The sequence below is a fragment of the Microdochium trichocladiopsis genome (assembly GCF_020744255.1).
Source record: "Microdochium trichocladiopsis strain MPI-CAGE-CH-0230 chromosome Unknown B0I36scaffold_7, whole genome shotgun sequence".
Taxonomy (NCBI): Eukaryota; Fungi; Ascomycota; class Sordariomycetes; order Xylariales; family Microdochiaceae; genus Microdochium; species Microdochium trichocladiopsis.
In genome coordinates this window covers 1,729,273-1,746,458 of record NW_025763550.1, presented here as the reverse complement: position 1 = coordinate 1,746,458, position 17,186 = coordinate 1,729,273, and the positions used below count along the sequence as shown (strand labels likewise).

At 57.7% G+C, this 17,186-nt stretch overlaps 8 protein-coding genes across 8 annotated transcripts; 6 read left to right on the top strand and 2 right to left on the bottom strand.

Moving 5' to 3' along the window:
- Position 1: 1 nt before the first annotated feature.
- Positions 2-2,734, top strand: B0I36DRAFT_246635 (alkaline-phosphatase-like protein; the record flags this gene model as incomplete). Its single annotated transcript, XM_046150242.1, has 6 exons — positions 2-447; positions 589-683; positions 779-1,281; positions 1,375-1,936; positions 2,075-2,196; positions 2,318-2,734. 6 exons carry the CDS (start codon positions 2-4, stop codon positions 2,732-2,734), a joined length of 2,145 nt encoding a protein of 714 aa, XP_046010517.1.
- A 266-nt stretch (positions 2,735-3,000) lies between these two features.
- B0I36DRAFT_142360 (uncharacterized protein) lies at positions 3,001-4,475 on the top strand. Its single transcript, XM_046148391.1, has one exon. The coding sequence runs from the start codon at positions 3,266-3,268 to the stop codon at positions 4,313-4,315; it is 1,050 nt and encodes a 349-aa protein (XP_046010516.1). The 5' UTR covers positions 3,001-3,265; the 3' UTR covers positions 4,316-4,475.
- Positions 4,476-4,477: 2 nt separating this feature from the next.
- Positions 4,478-8,703, bottom strand: B0I36DRAFT_327721 (uncharacterized protein). Its single transcript, XM_046154506.1, has one exon. The coding sequence runs from the start codon at positions 8,452-8,454 to the stop codon at positions 4,636-4,638; it is 3,819 nt and encodes a 1,272-aa protein (XP_046010515.1). The 5' UTR covers positions 8,455-8,703; the 3' UTR covers positions 4,478-4,635.
- Positions 8,704-9,109: 406 nt separating this feature from the next.
- B0I36DRAFT_364883 (uncharacterized protein) lies at positions 9,110-9,570 on the top strand (the record flags this gene model as incomplete). Its single annotated transcript, XM_046159053.1, has 2 exons — positions 9,110-9,232; positions 9,307-9,570. The coding sequence occupies 2 exons, from the start codon at positions 9,110-9,112 to the stop codon at positions 9,568-9,570; spliced, it is 387 nt and encodes a 128-aa protein (XP_046010514.1).
- A 463-nt stretch (positions 9,571-10,033) lies between these two features.
- On the top strand, positions 10,034-10,987 carry B0I36DRAFT_142339 (uncharacterized protein). The gene has a single exon (XM_046148390.1). It carries the CDS (start codon positions 10,367-10,369, stop codon positions 10,856-10,858), a length of 492 nt encoding a protein of 163 aa, XP_046010513.1. The 5' UTR covers positions 10,034-10,366; the 3' UTR covers positions 10,859-10,987.
- A 128-nt stretch (positions 10,988-11,115) lies between these two features.
- On the top strand, positions 11,116-12,626 carry B0I36DRAFT_364882 (aldehyde dehydrogenase; the record flags this gene model as incomplete). Its single annotated transcript, XM_046159052.1, has 2 exons — positions 11,116-11,561; positions 11,642-12,626. The coding sequence occupies 2 exons, from the start codon at positions 11,116-11,118 to the stop codon at positions 12,624-12,626; spliced, it is 1,431 nt and encodes a 476-aa protein (XP_046010512.1).
- Positions 12,627-13,698: 1,072 nt separating this feature from the next.
- Positions 13,699-14,831, top strand: B0I36DRAFT_327716 (uncharacterized protein). The gene is made up of 3 exons (XM_046154505.1): positions 13,699-13,719; positions 13,906-14,749; positions 14,808-14,831. The coding sequence occupies exon 2, from the start codon at positions 13,923-13,925 to the stop codon at positions 14,619-14,621; it is 699 nt and encodes a 232-aa protein (XP_046010511.1). The 5' UTR covers positions 13,699-13,719; positions 13,906-13,922; the 3' UTR covers positions 14,622-14,749; positions 14,808-14,831.
- On the bottom strand, positions 14,830-15,971 carry B0I36DRAFT_327714 (putative short chain dehydrogenase). Its single transcript, XM_046154504.1, has 2 exons — positions 15,353-15,971; positions 14,830-15,286 (listed from the first exon to the last, which is right to left on the bottom strand). Exons 1-2 carry the CDS (start codon positions 15,490-15,492, stop codon positions 14,989-14,991), a joined length of 438 nt encoding a protein of 145 aa, XP_046010510.1. The 5' UTR covers positions 15,493-15,971; the 3' UTR covers positions 14,830-14,988.
- Between the last annotated feature and the right edge of the window lie 1,215 nt (positions 15,972-17,186).

Here is a 17,186-nt window from a genome sequence, read left to right as displayed (position 1 = left end):
GATGCAGATTCCTTCGTCACGCCGGCGGCCGGCCGCTGCTACTGTGCTCGCGACGTGTCTAGCGGTTGTGGCCACGGTGGTGTTGGTGCCCGGTGCGCACGCCGCTACTTCATCTTCAGGACAACCGGCAGATGATGGTGTTGTTGCTGCTGCCGCGCCTGTCGAAGTGGGAGGAGTCGATGGCGGGCATCATCAGCAAGCTGGATTCATTGGTCAGGAGCACCAGCAGCAGCAACATGCGCTGGGTGGCAACGTCGGCCACGAAGAGACGAGTGGAGATGTCGATGATGGCGAAACAGTGCAACATGCGACTGGGAAGAGGAAGAAGCGGAAGAACATTGTCGTCATCCTTACTGACGACCAGGACCTGACGATGGATTCGCCCGAGTATATGCCCTTGTTGAAGGAGCATATAATCGAAAAGGGAATCACGTTTCGAAATCACTTGTACGTTCACCCACTCCTCGCTCCCTCTCCTTGGATGCATAAACGGCTTCGACTATGTCTCGAAGACTCCTGGGCTCCGAGCCAGGGAACATCCCAATGAAGACGGGCAGTCTGCTAATGCGGCACCGTCGTGATGTACAGCACATCGACCGCCATCTGCTGCCCATCAAGAGTGTCTCTATGGACAGGAAAGCTGCCGCATAACACAAATGTCACGGACGTGAGCCCTCCGCACGGTGAGTCTTGCTATTTATTCTTGTTCTCCGTCGTCATCCCCCTCTGCTTCTGGGACGACCAAGGAAGTTAGCTTGCATACTCACACGTAAAACAGGCGGCTACCCAAAGTTTGTCGCCCGGGGCCTCAACGAAAACTACCTGCCCGTCTGGCTCCAAGCCGCCGGGTACGCGACGTACTACGTGGGCAAGCTCTTCAACGCGCACACCATCAAGAACTACAACTCTCCGTTCCCAGCGGGCTGGACCGACAACGAATTCCTGCTGGATCCGGGCACATACTCGTACCTCAACCCAATCTTCCAGCGAGGAAAGGAGGAGCCCGTGCAGCATCGTGGGACGCACACCGCAGAGCTCACGGCCGAGAAGGCGCTCGGGTTCCTGAAGGAGGCCTTGGATGCAAGGAAAGCCGAGGAGGAACATGGGGAAGAGAAGCCGTTCTTCCTCGCGGTGGCGCCGATTGCGCCCCATACCAACTTCGAGAGGAAGCAGGGCATTGGCGGCGGGCCGTTCATGACGGAGCCGATCCCCCTACCCAAGCATGAGAAGCTGTTCCCCGACGTGCAGGTACCGCGGACTGACAACTTTAATCCTGACACTGTAAGTTTAAGATTTGCGGGCCTTGTTGACTACTTGCCATCCACAGTGTGCTTCTAGCCTGCTAACAACTGCTCGCCTCCCCCGGAATCACAGCCCAGCAGTGTCAGCTGGATCTCCAAGCTGCCAGCCCTCAACGCCTCCTCGGTGGCCTATCTGGACCACTTCTACCGCCAGCGCCTCCGGTCCCTGCAGAGCGTCGACGAGCTCGTCGACAGCATCGTGTCGACCCTGCAGGCCGCGGGGGCGCTCGACGACACGTACATCATCTACTCGTCCGACAACGGCTACCACGTCGGGCAGCACCGCCTGCCCCCGGGGAAAGAGTGCGCCTTTGAGGAGGACATCCGCATCCCGCTGTACATCCGCGGGCCCGGGGTGAGGGCGGGCTACGAGGAGGAAGGAGTCACGGGCCACGTCGATCTCGCGCCGACGGTGCTGGATCTTGCTGGTGTCGAGCTGAGAGGTGATTTCGACGGGCGGCCCGTGCCGATTGAGCCTGCTGCTGGACGGGCAGACAGAGAGATTGAGCATGACGAGGATGAGCCAGCGGCCCATGAGGATCGTGCGGCCATTGCTGCCCAGCGCCGCAAGGTTGAGCACGCGAGCGTCGAGTTCTGGGGCATCGCTCTGGCCGAGGGCGAAGCTGGTGGTTTCGGTAAGCCGGGCCCCTTTTCTTTGTCGTTTAGGCGGGCGACCGGGCGAACACGCCCACGCTCACGCCCACGCCCGTCTTATTCTTCTCTTTCCGCAAAACTTGAGTGGGCCCAAGATTGCTGACCGTGACTTGAAATAGACGGCCATGGCCGAATCATCATGCCCAACAATACCTATAAAGCGCTGCGTGTGCTGGGTGCGGGCTACGACTTGTTCTACTCGGTTTGGTGCAACAACGAGCACGAGTTGTATGATCTAGCTGTAAGTTATCAACACCCATTTCCTACAATGGCAACTGTGCCGTGAACGGCGAGCAATGCTCTTGTAACTGGCCAGAACTCGGAGCCTATGCTAACGGTGTCCTTTTTCACTATCCTGGCAGACCGATCCTGGACAGCTGAACAACCTGTACCCCAAAGAGGCGTCTCCGCGGGGCGATGACGAGAACTCATCACCGCAAACCAGGTCGATTCTTAACAACGTCAAGATCCACCGCGTCATCAGCCGCCTCGACGCGCTCATGATGGTCCTCAAGTCGTGCCAGGGCACCTCGTGCGTGCGGCCGTGGAGCGTACTGCATCCCGAGGAGGAGGAGGAGGCGTTGCAGGGTGAAGGGCAAGGGCAGCAAGTGCAGACGCTGGCGGACGCGCTGCACGAACAATACGACGGCTTCTACGCGCAGCAGGCTCAGGTCTCGTTCAACTGGTGCGACGATGGGTATCTGATCGAGGCGGAGGGCCCGCAGCAGGTCATGCAGTTCCACGAGGATGGTTATACCGTGTGGCCGCACTGGACTTGAGCCATCAGCCAGCCTTGAAACATTCGTTTAGGGAACACGGAGAGAGTTGCAACCAAGCGATCTGCTTAGTCGGGAATCAATGGGGCAGGAGATTCAGAGGATGAGTTCGACGCTGTTGGGATGGAGACGGCGGCTAGTCGCACATCTGTGTGTATCTCCGACGTGTCTTTACGACCAGTGGTATAGACAGCCTGGAAACGGCCATCTCCGACAGCTTCCGCACCACGTAGAAATTATATATCCAAATTGCCCAGCCCAGATTTGAGGTCAGGGCTAACAAATTCGGCTTATGCGGCCGTCGAGCATGCAGTTTCGTCCCAGGGTACCACGACCCATCCCGTGGCCACCAATGATGACAATGACGACAACGACGCCCGTTTGGACCAAGTCAACCAAGACAGCTACTTTGACAATCTCGATGATGGCAGCAGCAGCAGCAGCAGCAGTAGCCGTGGCGGTTCTGAAGGCGACGAACCAACCTCGGACCAGGAAACCACGATCTACAAGCATTTCGAAGAGTACATACCACTCATGGTGATCTACATGGCCATCTGCTGTCTCGTGGGCACGCTGGTGCTGTCCATCCGCCGACGAATCGACAAGCTGGTGCAAGAACAGCAACATCAACAGCAGCAACAGCACCAGACACAACAAGCCACTATTAGTCTCCGCCACCCAGAAACAACACTCTCAAGTATGGCCCAACTCCACCCGCAGATCAACCAGGGCAACTTCCACCGCACCGCGGCGGCCACAGAGAGAGCCGGGAGACGTGAGCGTAGTAAGCGCCGCTTCCAAAACCACCCTTGCATACTGTGTGCCCGCGGACTGGGCCTGATTCTCGCCGCGGGAATCCCCGTGCTCGGCTGGGCCGTGCTGGTCAGGCATCTCTATATCTCGGGACGGATGAAGAAGGAGTGGCAGCAGGCGGCCAGAGCTGCTGCTGCGGGGGAGGAAGAGGCGGCGCCAGCGGGCGTGGGAGCGGCCGACGACAACTCGCGGCCAAGTGCTGACGGCGTTAACGGCAACGGCGAGGACGAGGACGACTACGAGGCCGTCTACGACATCGAGCAGGTCAGCAAGTACGACTCGCACTACGCGGGCTTCCGGCAATACGCTGGTCTCTCCTCCTCCTCCTCCGGTGCCGCATCTCTGGCATTAGCCGCCACGAGCAGTATCAACAACAACGACAACACGCAGGCTCCAGCACTGCACCCGCAGCAACAACAACAATCTGCCATACTATACCAGCTCCCAGCTCCTCCGGCTAGAGCCCTGCTAACCAAGGCGAGAATCAGGAGCTACCTCCCCACCAGCCACGACGACGACGACGACGACGACGACGACGACAACGACGACAATAACAACGAGGCATACGAGGGCCACAGCGTAGATTTTGAGGATGCCGACGACAACGAGTCTGTTCTCCATCGCCGTGCGAGTGCCAGCCACAATGCCCAGTTCAAGGGATGCCCGAGCGAGACTACTCCCACGCGCAGACTGCCGAGTCATCTGTGGGAGCGGACGAGGCTGTCTGCTCTCCGGGGCGTGTCAGCCGGCCGGTTTGATTTGGATGACTGATGGCGTCAATGGCGGCCATGATTGATGTGTGTCTCGGGAGGACTCAGGAGTGATCGCATAAGAGGGGAAACTGGTGGTGACGAGACCGTGCAAGATGCACGGAGGGTGAAGCCCCAGTTCGGTGCTACTTTCATTTCGCAAGTACAGGTTTATTGCAGCTGTATCATTGGGAAAATATCTTTCATTTCTTCGTAGAAAGTCCAATATGATAAGTGAATCCTTTGGTGTATATATATACATAATCTCGTGACCTTTACGTGCCGTGTGTACGCCTTCTTTATGGGTGCCGGTGCAGGTCCAGCTCTTCAACGCCGCGGTAATCAGGAACTCGCTTTGGCCTTCTTGGATCGGCCACGCGTGCTGCTTGTCGTGGAACCGCCCGTATTCAAGCCATCACCTTGGTGTGTCTCGTCGTCACCCTCGTCATCGTCGCCGTCGCCGTCAGTGACTCGCCGCCCAGTTCTGCGCTTTCGCTTGCCGTTGGCTGCCGTGCTTTGTGCGGCAGCGGCGTTGTCGTCATCTGCACCAGCTTGTGCATCTGGACCGCTGCCACCGAGGCTTTCCACGACCGCATGGGAACGTAACTTGTTCACAGCCTCGACCATGCGCTTGCTCGTCTTGCCCTTCTGACGCGGTGCAAAGGCTTCCTTGGCCCCAACGCCCACGGCGCCGTCGAAGAACCGTGTGATGTTGGCTTGTGTGCCCTCAACCCCGCGGCGGTTCATGTCCCGGACGACAGGGACAAGAATCTCGTCGGTGCGCTCCGGGCTCCAGCCAATCGTCTGCATGAGAAATTGCCGCAGGCCTTCGACGTCTGGAACGCCCCATTGGAATGGCTCTGGATCGCTGTCGACGTCTGGCTTCAGATAGGCCTCAAACACAGGTTCGCTTGGGAATCCCGGCGGGAGGAACAGCTTGGTGGCCTGTGACTTGCGGAACTTCCGCCGAAACGTTGACTTCTGGTCGGCTTCCTTGGGGCGGTTGTTCATCTGAATATCTTGCCACCAGTCCCTGAAGGCTGCCAGGCCATCTCTGCCTGGGAACTCAGACAGGATTTCGACAGCTGTCACGGGTCCCACGCCGGGGAGGCCGTCTGTGTAATCGGAGCCCAGAAGTTGTGCTATCGCAATAAGCTGCTCTCTGCCTAGAGACAGCTCCTTCTCCAAGTCGTTTGAGAGGTAGCACTCGACAAATTTGTTGCTATTGAACATATTCTTGTAGACTCGTGTCCCGCCAAATAAGAAGATATCCGAGTCATCAGTGACAATACCGTCGACAAGGCCCATATTCACAAGCTCGGCACATTGTGCCTCGGCTTCCATTGGCGCCGTGATATACGGTATGCCAAAGTATCGGAGCAGTGCTTGGCACTCTGTGATCATGATTTGAGTGACTTCGTCTGCGTCACGCCGATCCTTCTTCTGCTGCGTACGTAGTGCTTTGAGCTCGCGCTCATAAGCCTCTTGATCATCCTTGGCCGACTTGTTCGTGAGCTGGCTGGCAAAGCGAGCATGCTCTTCAGCTTCTTCGGCCATCTGAGCCAGCAATTGTTCGTCCTCGGGATCACTAAACTCGTCGTCATAGTCTTCCAAGATCTGCTCCCCAGTTTCGGGGTTGATCGCGCCTTCAAAATCGATGTCGGCCGTCAAGTCTGGCATAATCTCGGGAGAAATCTCGGTAGAAATCTCGGTTTCAACGGCAGGTTGTGGTAGCTCGGCAGCAGGGACGTCCTCAAATTCAGGTTCTGGTGTTGCGTCGTGAGTACTCTGCTCAGAATCCCCGTTCTCTGGCGGCTGCATGATGTCGACCTCCTCGAAATCAGGCTCGGGCGACGATGCTTCCGCTGGTCGAGCGAACTCATCTGCACGAATGTCCTTGCTTGGTGCAGTTTCCTCCACATCCACGATTGAGGTGGCGTCCGCACGAGTCGTCGCCGCGCGCGATTGAGCGACGCCGTCCACGGGATCTGGCAGCGGTGGGCTTATTCTGGTCAATGTAGCTGGAGACAAGGGTACCTCAAGTGCAGCAGGACCTTGCCTTTGTGGTAGCGCCGGTGGCTGATCTAGAATCTCGACGTCGCTCTCATTGTCGGACGAGTCGATTTCAATAAAATTTTCTTTTTGTCGACGTTTCTCTTCCGCCATTGCGGCCTCCCTGTCAGCCTCATTAATCTCGTTTTCGAGCTCTCTTTGGGCTCTCATGGACTCCCGGATATCTTCTTCATCCTGAACCATCCATGGGGGTAGCGGTCGAGGCTTCTTGTCGTCTGTATTGCTTGCACCAGGCTCAGGCACCGCCTCCGACGCTGGTGCATCATCATCTCTCTCAAATCCTCCCGCCATGTCGTCGTCCTCCTGCTCCTTGGCTTTGCCATCCCCTTTGGCAGCCGGCGACTTCGGCTGTTGTGACTTGCTGGCAAAAATACTAGACTTCCAGCTTAACTTCTCAAACGGCAACGGACCATCAAACGGATTCTTGACGTTTGGCCGCACAGGCTCGACTGACGGTGTCGGTTTTGGCGCTGGTGCCTTCTTCTTTTTGGCTTTCGAGAGTGCAGCCGCCAGGTCGTCATCACTATCGCTGTCCTGGAAAGGCATCCCTTGCGTTGGCTTGGACTTTGGCACAGCAGCATTCGCTCTATTGTTGACAATGTGCGCAATAACCTTGCCGCTCGTCGTTGTGAGAGGCCGAGCTTTCTCAACCGCCTTCTGCGTCCATTCGGGGGCCGGGACATTTTCAAATTCCACATCATCGTCTTCCTCTGGTGGTGTCTGACCTTTGCCATGCTGGGTCCGAAGCGATAACTCTATGGCGCGCGATATGTCGTTGTCTTCATCGCTCTGCGGCAGGGCGGCACTCCCAGCAAGCGTATCGTTAGCCTCCGTAGCTTCTGGGCCGGCGACAAACAATGACTCCTCGTCGTCCTCAACCATGAATCCGCCAGCTTCTTCATCTGCGATGCCTTGAAGAGCAGCAGCCCCACTAAGCTTCGGTAGCCGATTCAGGCCCTCAATCGGAATGTCTTCGAAGTCGTTCTCATCCTCGTCTTCCCATTCCTGCTCATCTTTTGCTTGATACTGGAAATCAAGCGCATCGACGTCGATTGGCTTGTGGATCTCGCCTCGGTCCTTCTCTTTGCTAACAACACCAAGCGCCCAGCCGCCTTCTGCCCCTTCATTTTTGACAAGGATGTACTCGCGGTCTCTCTCACCAGCGATCCTCGAGGTCCCACTCAGCGTGAGATCGGTGCCAGTCATGCCAGCTTCCTTCATCAGGCGCTGCGTCAGGTGGTTCCGTTCTTTCACTCTTTCAATTTGAAACCGCGAGAACGCCATCCGGTCTGGAAACATTTCGTCGAGCTGTTCTTTGCTTAGACCCATTCTCAGCCTGCTTCGGAGTCTGGCCGCGTTGAGAATGTTGTAGCGATCCGCGGGGGGCAAGCTCTTGAAGAAGTCGCCTTCAAAGTCAATCTTGCTGAAGTCATAGAGGTTGATATCCTCGCCACTATGGAACTGTCGCGCGTACTCTTCCAGCTCCTCGATGCTCATGATCCGGGGGTCTTCCGGCCGGCCCATGCTATCGATGCTGCCGCCGAGCTCGGGCAAGTGGTATGTATCCTGCTTGTAGAACTTGCGATTCTTTTGGCGTTCTTGCTGCGACATGCCAAGTTCATCGACATAGACGAGCTTGCTCTCGTCAGGGAGCTCCTCGGTCTCAATCTCCGCCGTGTGGGCTCCGGTGTTCTCCAGCGCCGCCATCCGCCGCCTCTTCTCTCCCTCCTCCTCTGCGATGCGCTGCATCTGCACGGCGAGCAGCTTGCCGGCGGTGCGGACGGCATCGTCGCGACGGCCTTCTCTCCTGCGCTTCCGGTTCGTGATGGTCTGGCGCTTGAGTGCCGGGGCACCTCCGTCAAAGACGAAGACAGGGCGGACGCCGAACCAGAGCAGCTTGCATATGCGCCGGAAGAAGCCCACGACATGGGAGTTGCGCAGCGCATTGCCTTCCTTGTCGCGGACGGCTTTGAGGAACTGGTAGATCCAGATGGAGGCATCGACGGCGAGGCGCTTGCGGTTGAGCGTGGCGAGGTTTGTCGGTCGCGCGCACGGCTGCAGGACGGTCCAGAGGCCATTCACACCCATGGCGCCTAGGTGGCAGTGGTGATTGCACCACCACGGTTATGGATGGGTCTTGTGGGAGTCTCTGTCGGCACGTGAAGGGTCGCATCAAGATGAGGGCAGGACTTGTGCATGACTGTGCTGCACCATTGTGAAGCAAGTCTGGCTGACCATCCTGTACAGTCGAGTCGAGTGGTTTGCGTGGTGTTGAGGATCTTTGCAGCGTGAAGCTGTCAGCTCGTCTGTTGCCTGGAGGGCGGCAATGATGTCAAGGTTGCCCTGTGGGGGCAATGACGCTAATCACCAGGGCACAGCGACTAAAGGCGCGTCCCTGGTGCACTTTATCGTGCCTGTCGGGCGAGGAACGCGACACGGCCAGCTGAGAGTTGCGCCTCGGAAGCCACGGATTCTCCCAGAAGTACTGTATACTCACTGGCCGAGCTTGCGACCACCAATTATAGCGCAGGTTATGCACAGGCCCAAGGTTTCCACTACCTTTGGGTCACTGGAGGGGCATCCATGGATATTTTCGTCCATCCGCCCCACGACACCACACATCGTTCCTGGTTGTCCTTTGACAACTTCACATCACGACAGAGTTACTTGAGTCACGGCGGGCAGAGCGCTGATGGCATATGAATAGAGCCGCGCACGGGGCCCTTGTAAAGCCGCTCCCACGATGTCGCTCGCTGAGAACAAGGCCGAAGCCGAGTCCTTCATCAAAGGGCTTATCAACAAGACTCTGCGCATCCAGACCAAAGACTCGCGCCTGTTCGTCGGCACCTTCAAGTGCACCGACCCCGTTCGTCTCCCTCGATCTCGTCTCAACAGTCATTTGCTACCGTGTGACGTATGCTGACTTGTCCCACTATACAGGAGAGCAATGTCGTCCTGGCACTGACCTACGAGTATCGGCAGCCGTCCAAGCAGCAGCTCGACGACGCTGCGGCAGCCGCTATCCTCTCTGGCGCGGACAAGGTCGTTAGTGACATGACGTCGCGATATCTGGGCCTTGTGGTCATTCCTGGCGAGCAGATCGTCAAGCTCGAGGTAGAGGAGTTTGTCAGCCAGATGCGCAGCCGCTCCGTCCTCGAGAGACGGAACATCTATGGCAATGCAGGAGTTCAGCTGCCCCCCTGAGCCAGCATCATCTTGAGCCCAACAGCTCGACCAGGGACTTGCCCGCTTCACGACAAATCTGGCAACTGACGGCCGTTCCACCAAAAGTGCAACATATGCTTGGCATACGATGTCCAGTCGGGATTGCATTCCCCATCACGGGCGCAGCACGCTGGCCCAACCTCGACCTGGTCACGAAACCGCGCCGTAGCTCAACTGGTTACTCGAAAATCATGGCAGGCCCTTTTCCGCACTGCTCGTAAAGGCCACGAATATGGGATACAGTATGCCTTCAATAAGAGCTGGACACTTCGCGGAGAGGTGCGCTCCTTCTTCGATCCGGCAAGGTTGCGCAAGCGTAAACGGAGGAGCCATCTCGCTACCAGGAGAACCGCATACATTCGAGGTCATGGTGCAACACAGGGCTCGGCCCGCATCAAAGTATTAAGCGGATTAGCAGCACCCATTATGAGTTTATCCTGCACCTCACGATGGGGCAGTCCAAGAAGTCGTGTGCCTGGTCTCATTGACCGTGACAATTATGAACTGCTGCAAAGTCCGTGAAATCCAGCACCGACTGTAGCGGCATATCTACTCAGGGGGTCCTCTTGATACTCCCATTTCTGCTGACGGTCCGTTTTGGGATTTTTACACGAAGCGATAACGAGTGCCAAGTTTCGGAGCTCCCTCAGTAAGCTCCGAACAAGCAAGATTTGGTTTGCCCCTGCATGAGCGTGCACCATTGTCTCCTTTGGGATTCATTGTGCGCCGCAGCAGTCATGATGCTGCAAGTCTGTACGGGCACGCAGTTGCCACAATGATTAGGTCATGTTGTATCTTGCCAGCTACAGGCCCGACCTGTCAGACAGGGATCATGCTTATTCGCATAGCCAGGCGTGTAAGCACTTACGCCGTGCGGTGGATATTTGATGCCGAGGCTGAGCCTGGAGATACCATTACCCAGCATCGACATGTTGATGCCATGTCCGAATCACCAGGCCCTCCACGGACGGCACGATTTGACCATGGCCCTCTAGGACTCTCGCATGATGGAGAGCGTCGCGATTTGGAGCACTGGCAAGGTCTCCAAGGAGTGCCTGGGAAAAGCACAGCGTGTGGTGCGGGGTGGCGCAAGCCAGAGTGCGGGGAAGCACTGGCGCCGCCGTGGCCGTGGAGACGGGACAGACAAGGGCATTCGCCCACTGGGATCCGATGCGTGCCTAGGCGGGCTTGGATTGCACCAGCGAAGGCGATGATGGGACGGCAGCTATCCTCGGCATATCTGCCACTAAGCAGTTGTCATGGTTGAAGGCGAGCAAGCGCTTGGCATGGTGGGTGGCCGGTGGAGAGATCATTTGGAGAGTGGGGTGAACCGCAATATTTCCCTTGTTGCTCTCGTCGTCTCCAGAAGGCAACCTTGGAACCTTGGAAGTCCTGTGTTAAGTATATAAGATCGAGGGGGTTCCGTCGTCGTGTCCTCAAAGCACATACGCTCCCCTCCACGACACCATCTGTACTCTGCCAGCCACAGCCAAGGGCGAGAACATCGCAAACAACAACCTAGCCATGGCCGACTACATAGTGCCCTTCGTCATCAACGGCGAGCAGGTCCAGCCCAAGGACACCTTTGACGTCGTGGCCCCCGGCACGGGCAAGGTGCTGCACAAGTGCGGCAACGCCGACGTCGCCGTCGTCAACCAGGCGGTCGAGGCCGCCGCCGCGGCTGGCAAGGAATGGGGCCGCACGCTGCCCTCGAAGCGGCGCGACATCTTCCTCAAGGCTGCCGAGGTGCTCGAGTCGCGCCGTGAGGAGCTGGGCAAGTTCCAGGCCGACGAGACCGGCGCGCCCCCGGGCTGGCCCGAGTTCAACTTGGGCAATGCCATCGACATGCTCAAGGACATTGCTGGCCGTGTCGCAACCATCCAGGGCGCCGTGCCCACCACCGCGAGCCCGGATGTGAGCTCCATGGTCTGGAAGGAGCCGTATGGCGTCGTGCTCGCCATGGCCCCGTGGTAAGTCTCTCCCCCTCTTTGTATTTAGAACGCTCTGGTCGAAACAGGAGCCCCCAAGCTGATCGGGAGACATCCCAAAGGAACGCCCCCTACATCCTGGGCATGCGTGCCGTGATCCTGCCCATCGCCGCCGGCTGCACCGTCGTCTTCAAGGGCTCGGAGCTGTCGCCGCGAGTCATGCACGGCATCGTCGACGCGCTGCACGAGGCCGGCCTGCCCAAGGGCGTGCTCAACTTCATCACCTGCGCGCCCTCGAACGCGCCGGTCGTGACCGAGGCGCTCGTCGCCCACTCCGAGGTCAAGAAGATCAACTTTACCGGCAGCACTGCCGTGGGGCGCATCATCGGCAAGCTCGCCGGCCAGCACCTCAAGCCCGTCGTGCTCGAGCTCGGAGGCAAAGCCCCCGCCATTGTCTGGGAGGATGCGGACCTGGACAACGCCGCGCTGCAGTGCACGCTCGGCTCGTTCCTGTACTCGGGCCAGATCTGCATGAGCACAGAGCGCATCCTCGTGCACAAGAAGATCAGCGCCGCGTTCCAGGAGAAGTTCCTCAAGGCAATCGAGCAGGTGTTTCCTTCGTCGGGCGAGGCCCCGATCTTGATCACGGGGCAGGCTGTCGACAAGACCAAGAAGCTGGTCAAGGACGCCACGGACAAGGGCGCCGCCGTGGTGGGCAACGGGTCCATCGAGACCGAGGAGGCGTCCAAGACGCGGCTGCGGCCGATCGTGGTGACCAAGGTCACGCCCGAGATGGACCTGTACAAGACGGAGAGCTTCGGCCCCGCGGTGAGCATCATCGAGGTCGAGACGGAGGAGGAGGCGCTGCGGATCGCCAACGACACCGAGTACGGCCTCAGCTCGGCCGTCTTCACCGAGGACCTGCGCACGGGCTTGCGCTTCGCCAAGGGCATCGAGGTCGGCGCCGTGCACATCAACAACATGACTGTGCACGACGAGTCGGCGCTGCCGCACGGCGGCGTCAAGAGCAGTGGGTACGGCCGGTTCAACGCATCGTGGGGTCTGGACGAGTGGACGAGGACAAAGACTGTGACTTGGAAGAACTAGGTAGCGAGATAAGCAACCAAGAGGGGCGGCCGCGGCAGCCGGAGAGGTGTATGTTGATCAGGTTCCTAATATAGTGGTTGCAGTGCATTTTGATATGAGACAGACCCGGCCTATCAGACTCAATAGCGACGCGCTCAATGCCGACTGGCATTAGTAAGGACCTCATGCAAGCAATCAGCCGCAGAGCGAGTTGACATCACACATGATAGTCATGTCCTTTGCACTGTTACACGGGCTGCCCATTGAATATCAGCAGCCTGGAGGCCGCTACATGCCTCGAATCCGCATGAGGCCCAATCTCGAGACATAAAAGCTGCGGCGGATTTTCTAGAATCCAGGTTACCCACGGGTGCAACGTCTTGCTAAACCCTCGTTTTCTTCCAATCGACATCAACCATAGTACACTTATGCTTGAGTACAACCTATCGCTTTATTGCCAATCTCATACACTCGGGATTCTATATCTCGAATATTATACCAGTCGGAGCAAGCTTGATATGCTGGCCTGCCCCTCCGCATCAGGCAGTTTGGAGCGCTGCCCGCCCGCCAGTGGATCCCCACTCGGCGCGTTCCCCACACCAGCAAGTAGCGATCGGCACCATTTCGTCTCAACCACGTCACGACCAGCTACTGTATCGATAATAACGTGCGAAAGTTGTGGTGAGCGAGCTGCCTGCTAGAGCTGTCCCTGTCCCCGCCGCCGCCGCCGACATCAATATTACCACCACATATTCGGCCAAGTGTGTATTCCCAAACGCCCTCTGCGCGTGCATGACCAAAGGATCTCATCAAATAACAACCGCCCGCTCTTCCACGAACCCAACAACACGAGAGAGACAGCGAGAGGGAGAGAGATCCCCACCACCAACAAAAACAATGGGCGCGAAATCCTCAAAACCCGTCGCCCAGGCAAAGTATGCGACGCGCAAGTTCCCCTCCCGACCAGCCGGCCAGTCCGCGGTACGGCCGCCCCGGGGCGCGACAACACCGTCGGCGCAGCAGTCCGGAGCTGGCACGGGAGCTGCCTCGCCGGCGCCGCGGCCAAGAGAGCAGCAGCAGCAGCAGCAGCAGGCTTCTTTCACAAAGGACGATGGTGAGTCTCTCCTGGAAGGGGGTCTAGAGAGAAGAGGGTTTCTCGTCGTCCCAAACGAGGCAATGACTATTATATCATGCCTTGTCTCTTCCCAACATACTTCAACCCTCAGTCTGAATCGTACCCAAACACAAACCCCAGAAGTGCCCGTCGCTAACTCCATGAACCATATTACAAAAAACTCAGCCATAAAAGCAGACGGCATGGACCCCCAAGCCTTCCCCTCCTCCGGCCGCAGCAGCAACAACAACAACGCAGACATCGACCCGAACCACCATACCAACGCCGCCTTCTCGCAGCGCCTGCGGCAGATGGGCGTCGCCACGCCCAACCCCACGCTGTCCAACTCGTCCACCGTCAACAGCCACGGCGGCTTCTCCAGGAACAACAACAACAATAGCAGCAACAATGCCTCTCGCTTTGTCCAAGACCCTTCCCTCTCAAGGGAAACCCCCGCGACAACAACCAAGCAGCAGCAGCAGCAGCAGCCCAGCCCGACGACAGTCTCGACAAACAAAACCTCCACATCGTCCCTCGGCTCGCCGCGGGACTCGTCGCGGCCGTTACCAACAGGGCGGGCTACAACAACATCAACACAGCAGCAGCAGGGCGGTCGTGGTGGTGGTGGGAACAGTAACAGCACGACGCTTAACGCGCTGCAGGTCCGCAAGGAGCTCGCCGAGCGCGCGCAGCACGAGTTTGAGCGCGGCGGCAACGTGGACAGGGAGTTCCTGGATGTCAACACGCTCAGGCAGATCCTGGTGCTCGCGGAGCGCGGAGGAGGAGGAGGAGGCGATGTGGATGCGGCGCAGATCGAGAAGAGGCTGAATCTCAAAAAGGGCGTTGTGGCGAGGTTGGTGGGAGGCAAGGCCAAGGGTGTTTTTGGCCCGTTGGAGGTGTGATCACGGTTTGACACTTGAAAGACTCAGTGACATCCACGGGCAACAAGGAAGACTGGGACTCTTGGCAATGTGACTTGCTTTTTGGGTTGTTTGTCATGATCGTGTACGATGTGGCTTGTATAAAAAGTGTAAGAGAGGTTCGTTTACACGGCAGCTGGAAGTCAACTGCTGATGATTGTGCGTCAGATTGGGCCATGAAGTCATGAGTAACTGCGGGTTAAATAACTTTGATTATGAGGTCTAGCACACTCGATTGAACAAGGCCCGCTAAAGTGCTGCAGCAATTGCAAGGCAAATCGATCAAACAAATCTTATGCGCGCCCTCCTCGGATTAGTTGCTGCTTCAATGCTCCTCGCTCATCTGCTTCTACCACGCCGCGTGACCTCCGTCTATGCGCAAGTCGGACCCGGTCATGAACGTGCTAGCATCGCTCAGCAAGAAAACTGCAGCACCGCGGTAGTCTTCCGGCTGGCTCAGGCGGTTGAGCATGTTGTGCGTCGGCCATTCCGTCTTGCGCTCGGGGAATTGGACAAAGAGCTTCTCGACCATTTCCGTCACAATGTAGCCGGGCGAGATGGTGTTTACCCGAATCCCGTACTGGCCCCATTCGGCGGCCAAGTTACGCCCGAGCTGGATCACGCCTGCTTTGGAGGCATTGTAAACGCTAGACGCAGTGATTAGTTGGTGAAGATATGGGAGGCATGGTTGAAAACACCAAGGCGCGGCTTACGGGCAGATCAAGCCTCTGTTGGCAATGGTCCCGCTCATGCTGGCAATCATGACGATGCTCCCAGGCCATTTGTTCTTGACCATCTGCCTGGCAACGGCCTGCGCAGTCATGAGGCAGCCTGTAATGTTCACACCGAGCATGTGGTCCGCGTCCGCTGCAGTGTACTCGAGCGCGGGGGTTTCTTGCTGGATGCCGGCAGCTGCAAGAAGACCATCGATGCGGCCATGTTTCTGTGCAATCTCCTCGGCAATCTCGTTGAGCTTGTCCACGCCTGTCCTGACATCGACTTGATGGTAGGTGAATGACGTTCCAAACTGCTCCTGGACCTTCTTGGCAACTTTCTGGTACTTGCTATCCGCGTCGGGCTCGGGCTGGCGATCTAGGACGTGTACTAGATGGGCATGTCAGTTTCTAAGTTCCCCACAATGCACCCACTCATTGATCTGGTACGTGACAAGATTGTGACAAGAGACTGCAATGCATGCCAAGAATGGTTGCCATACCAGTTGCGCCCGCCTCCGCAAGCGCCTCCGCCTGCACGAGACCCAAGCCCTGAGCTCCGCCAGACACGATAAGGACCTTGTCCTTGAGGCTAAATTCGGGAAGACCGTGTGGTGCCTGTACGTTGACACCGTAAGATGAGATTAGCATGTGATTCGAGGCTTCCTCATGTTGTGTAACGTGTGGCGGCATGACTTTTGGAGAAATGGGGAGGAGCGGGCTGCAGCCTTCCCAGTGGAATACGCGGTCTCGCAGGATAATGGCCCGTTGTGGATAGTGCGTACCATGACTTCAAGGCCTGGTGAAGCAATCAATGTCTCTGAAGCTGTTCAATGTTGAGGTCGCCGGTGGTAGTGGCAAAAAGCAGATGCAGCTTTGAGGTCGCCTCTTTGGAGCCTCGCAGAGCAGCGGCTGTGTGCAGTGGTGTTTTGAGTGCCGAGGAGGAAAACGAGACCTCAGACGGTGCTACCGTGGATCGAGTAGTGTCGCTTGAGCACAAGATAGAGTTTGCGACCAGTTCAGGGCATGACGAAGAGAGGTGCACTTATATAAGGGCTCCCGGGCTGGTCGAGCTTGTCAAGCCTGACGAGCTTGTGCCGGGCCTTGTCAAGCCGATGCGGCCTCGAGTCACGGTGGAGCAGCAACAGCTCCTCGGGAAGCCCAACTTAGAGCCTTTGTGGCCATTCCGATGTGCGGCGCTTCATCACTGATCAGGGCAGGCCGGGCCCGTCTCATCATGATGGCATCCCAGGATGTTGCTAGCGGGGGATCCCTGCTTGCCCACAAGACCCTGCTCTCCACTTTGCTCCACGGCCCTGGAAGCGCATTGCGGAGGCGTGTCCATCTCATCAATGGCATGGACTAATACTTACTCCAGCGCCAACGAGCAATGGTGAATGTTGTGACTGGGAGGTCAGGCGTCGCTCGTGGTTGGATCGCTTACCAGACGTGGCAGTCGCGGCAGTCGCCCGAGTATGCAGTGCCCTGCAGGCAGGCGCACCCTGCTGCGAGGTGGCGACTGGCAGCGGCTGGGATAGGGGAGTTGTGGCCTCGTCGTCCTCGTCGTCGTGATGCGTGCGTTGTGGGTTGTGATGGACGGGGGCTTGAATTTGCGAGATGCACTCATGCAAGAGCGCACACCGGCCGCGATAGATAACTGGCAGCCAAAATGTCAAGAGGCGCCAGGATGGGTACTCAATCGTGTCACCTCTCTCTGCCTTTACTCTCTGGCTACCCTCCTTCCTGCAATGTGGCCCATCCTTGACTCTGGGTGCTTGGTGCACAGAGACTCTTCAGGCCCAGAGATACAACTTCTCTCTACATCGGCTGCCCC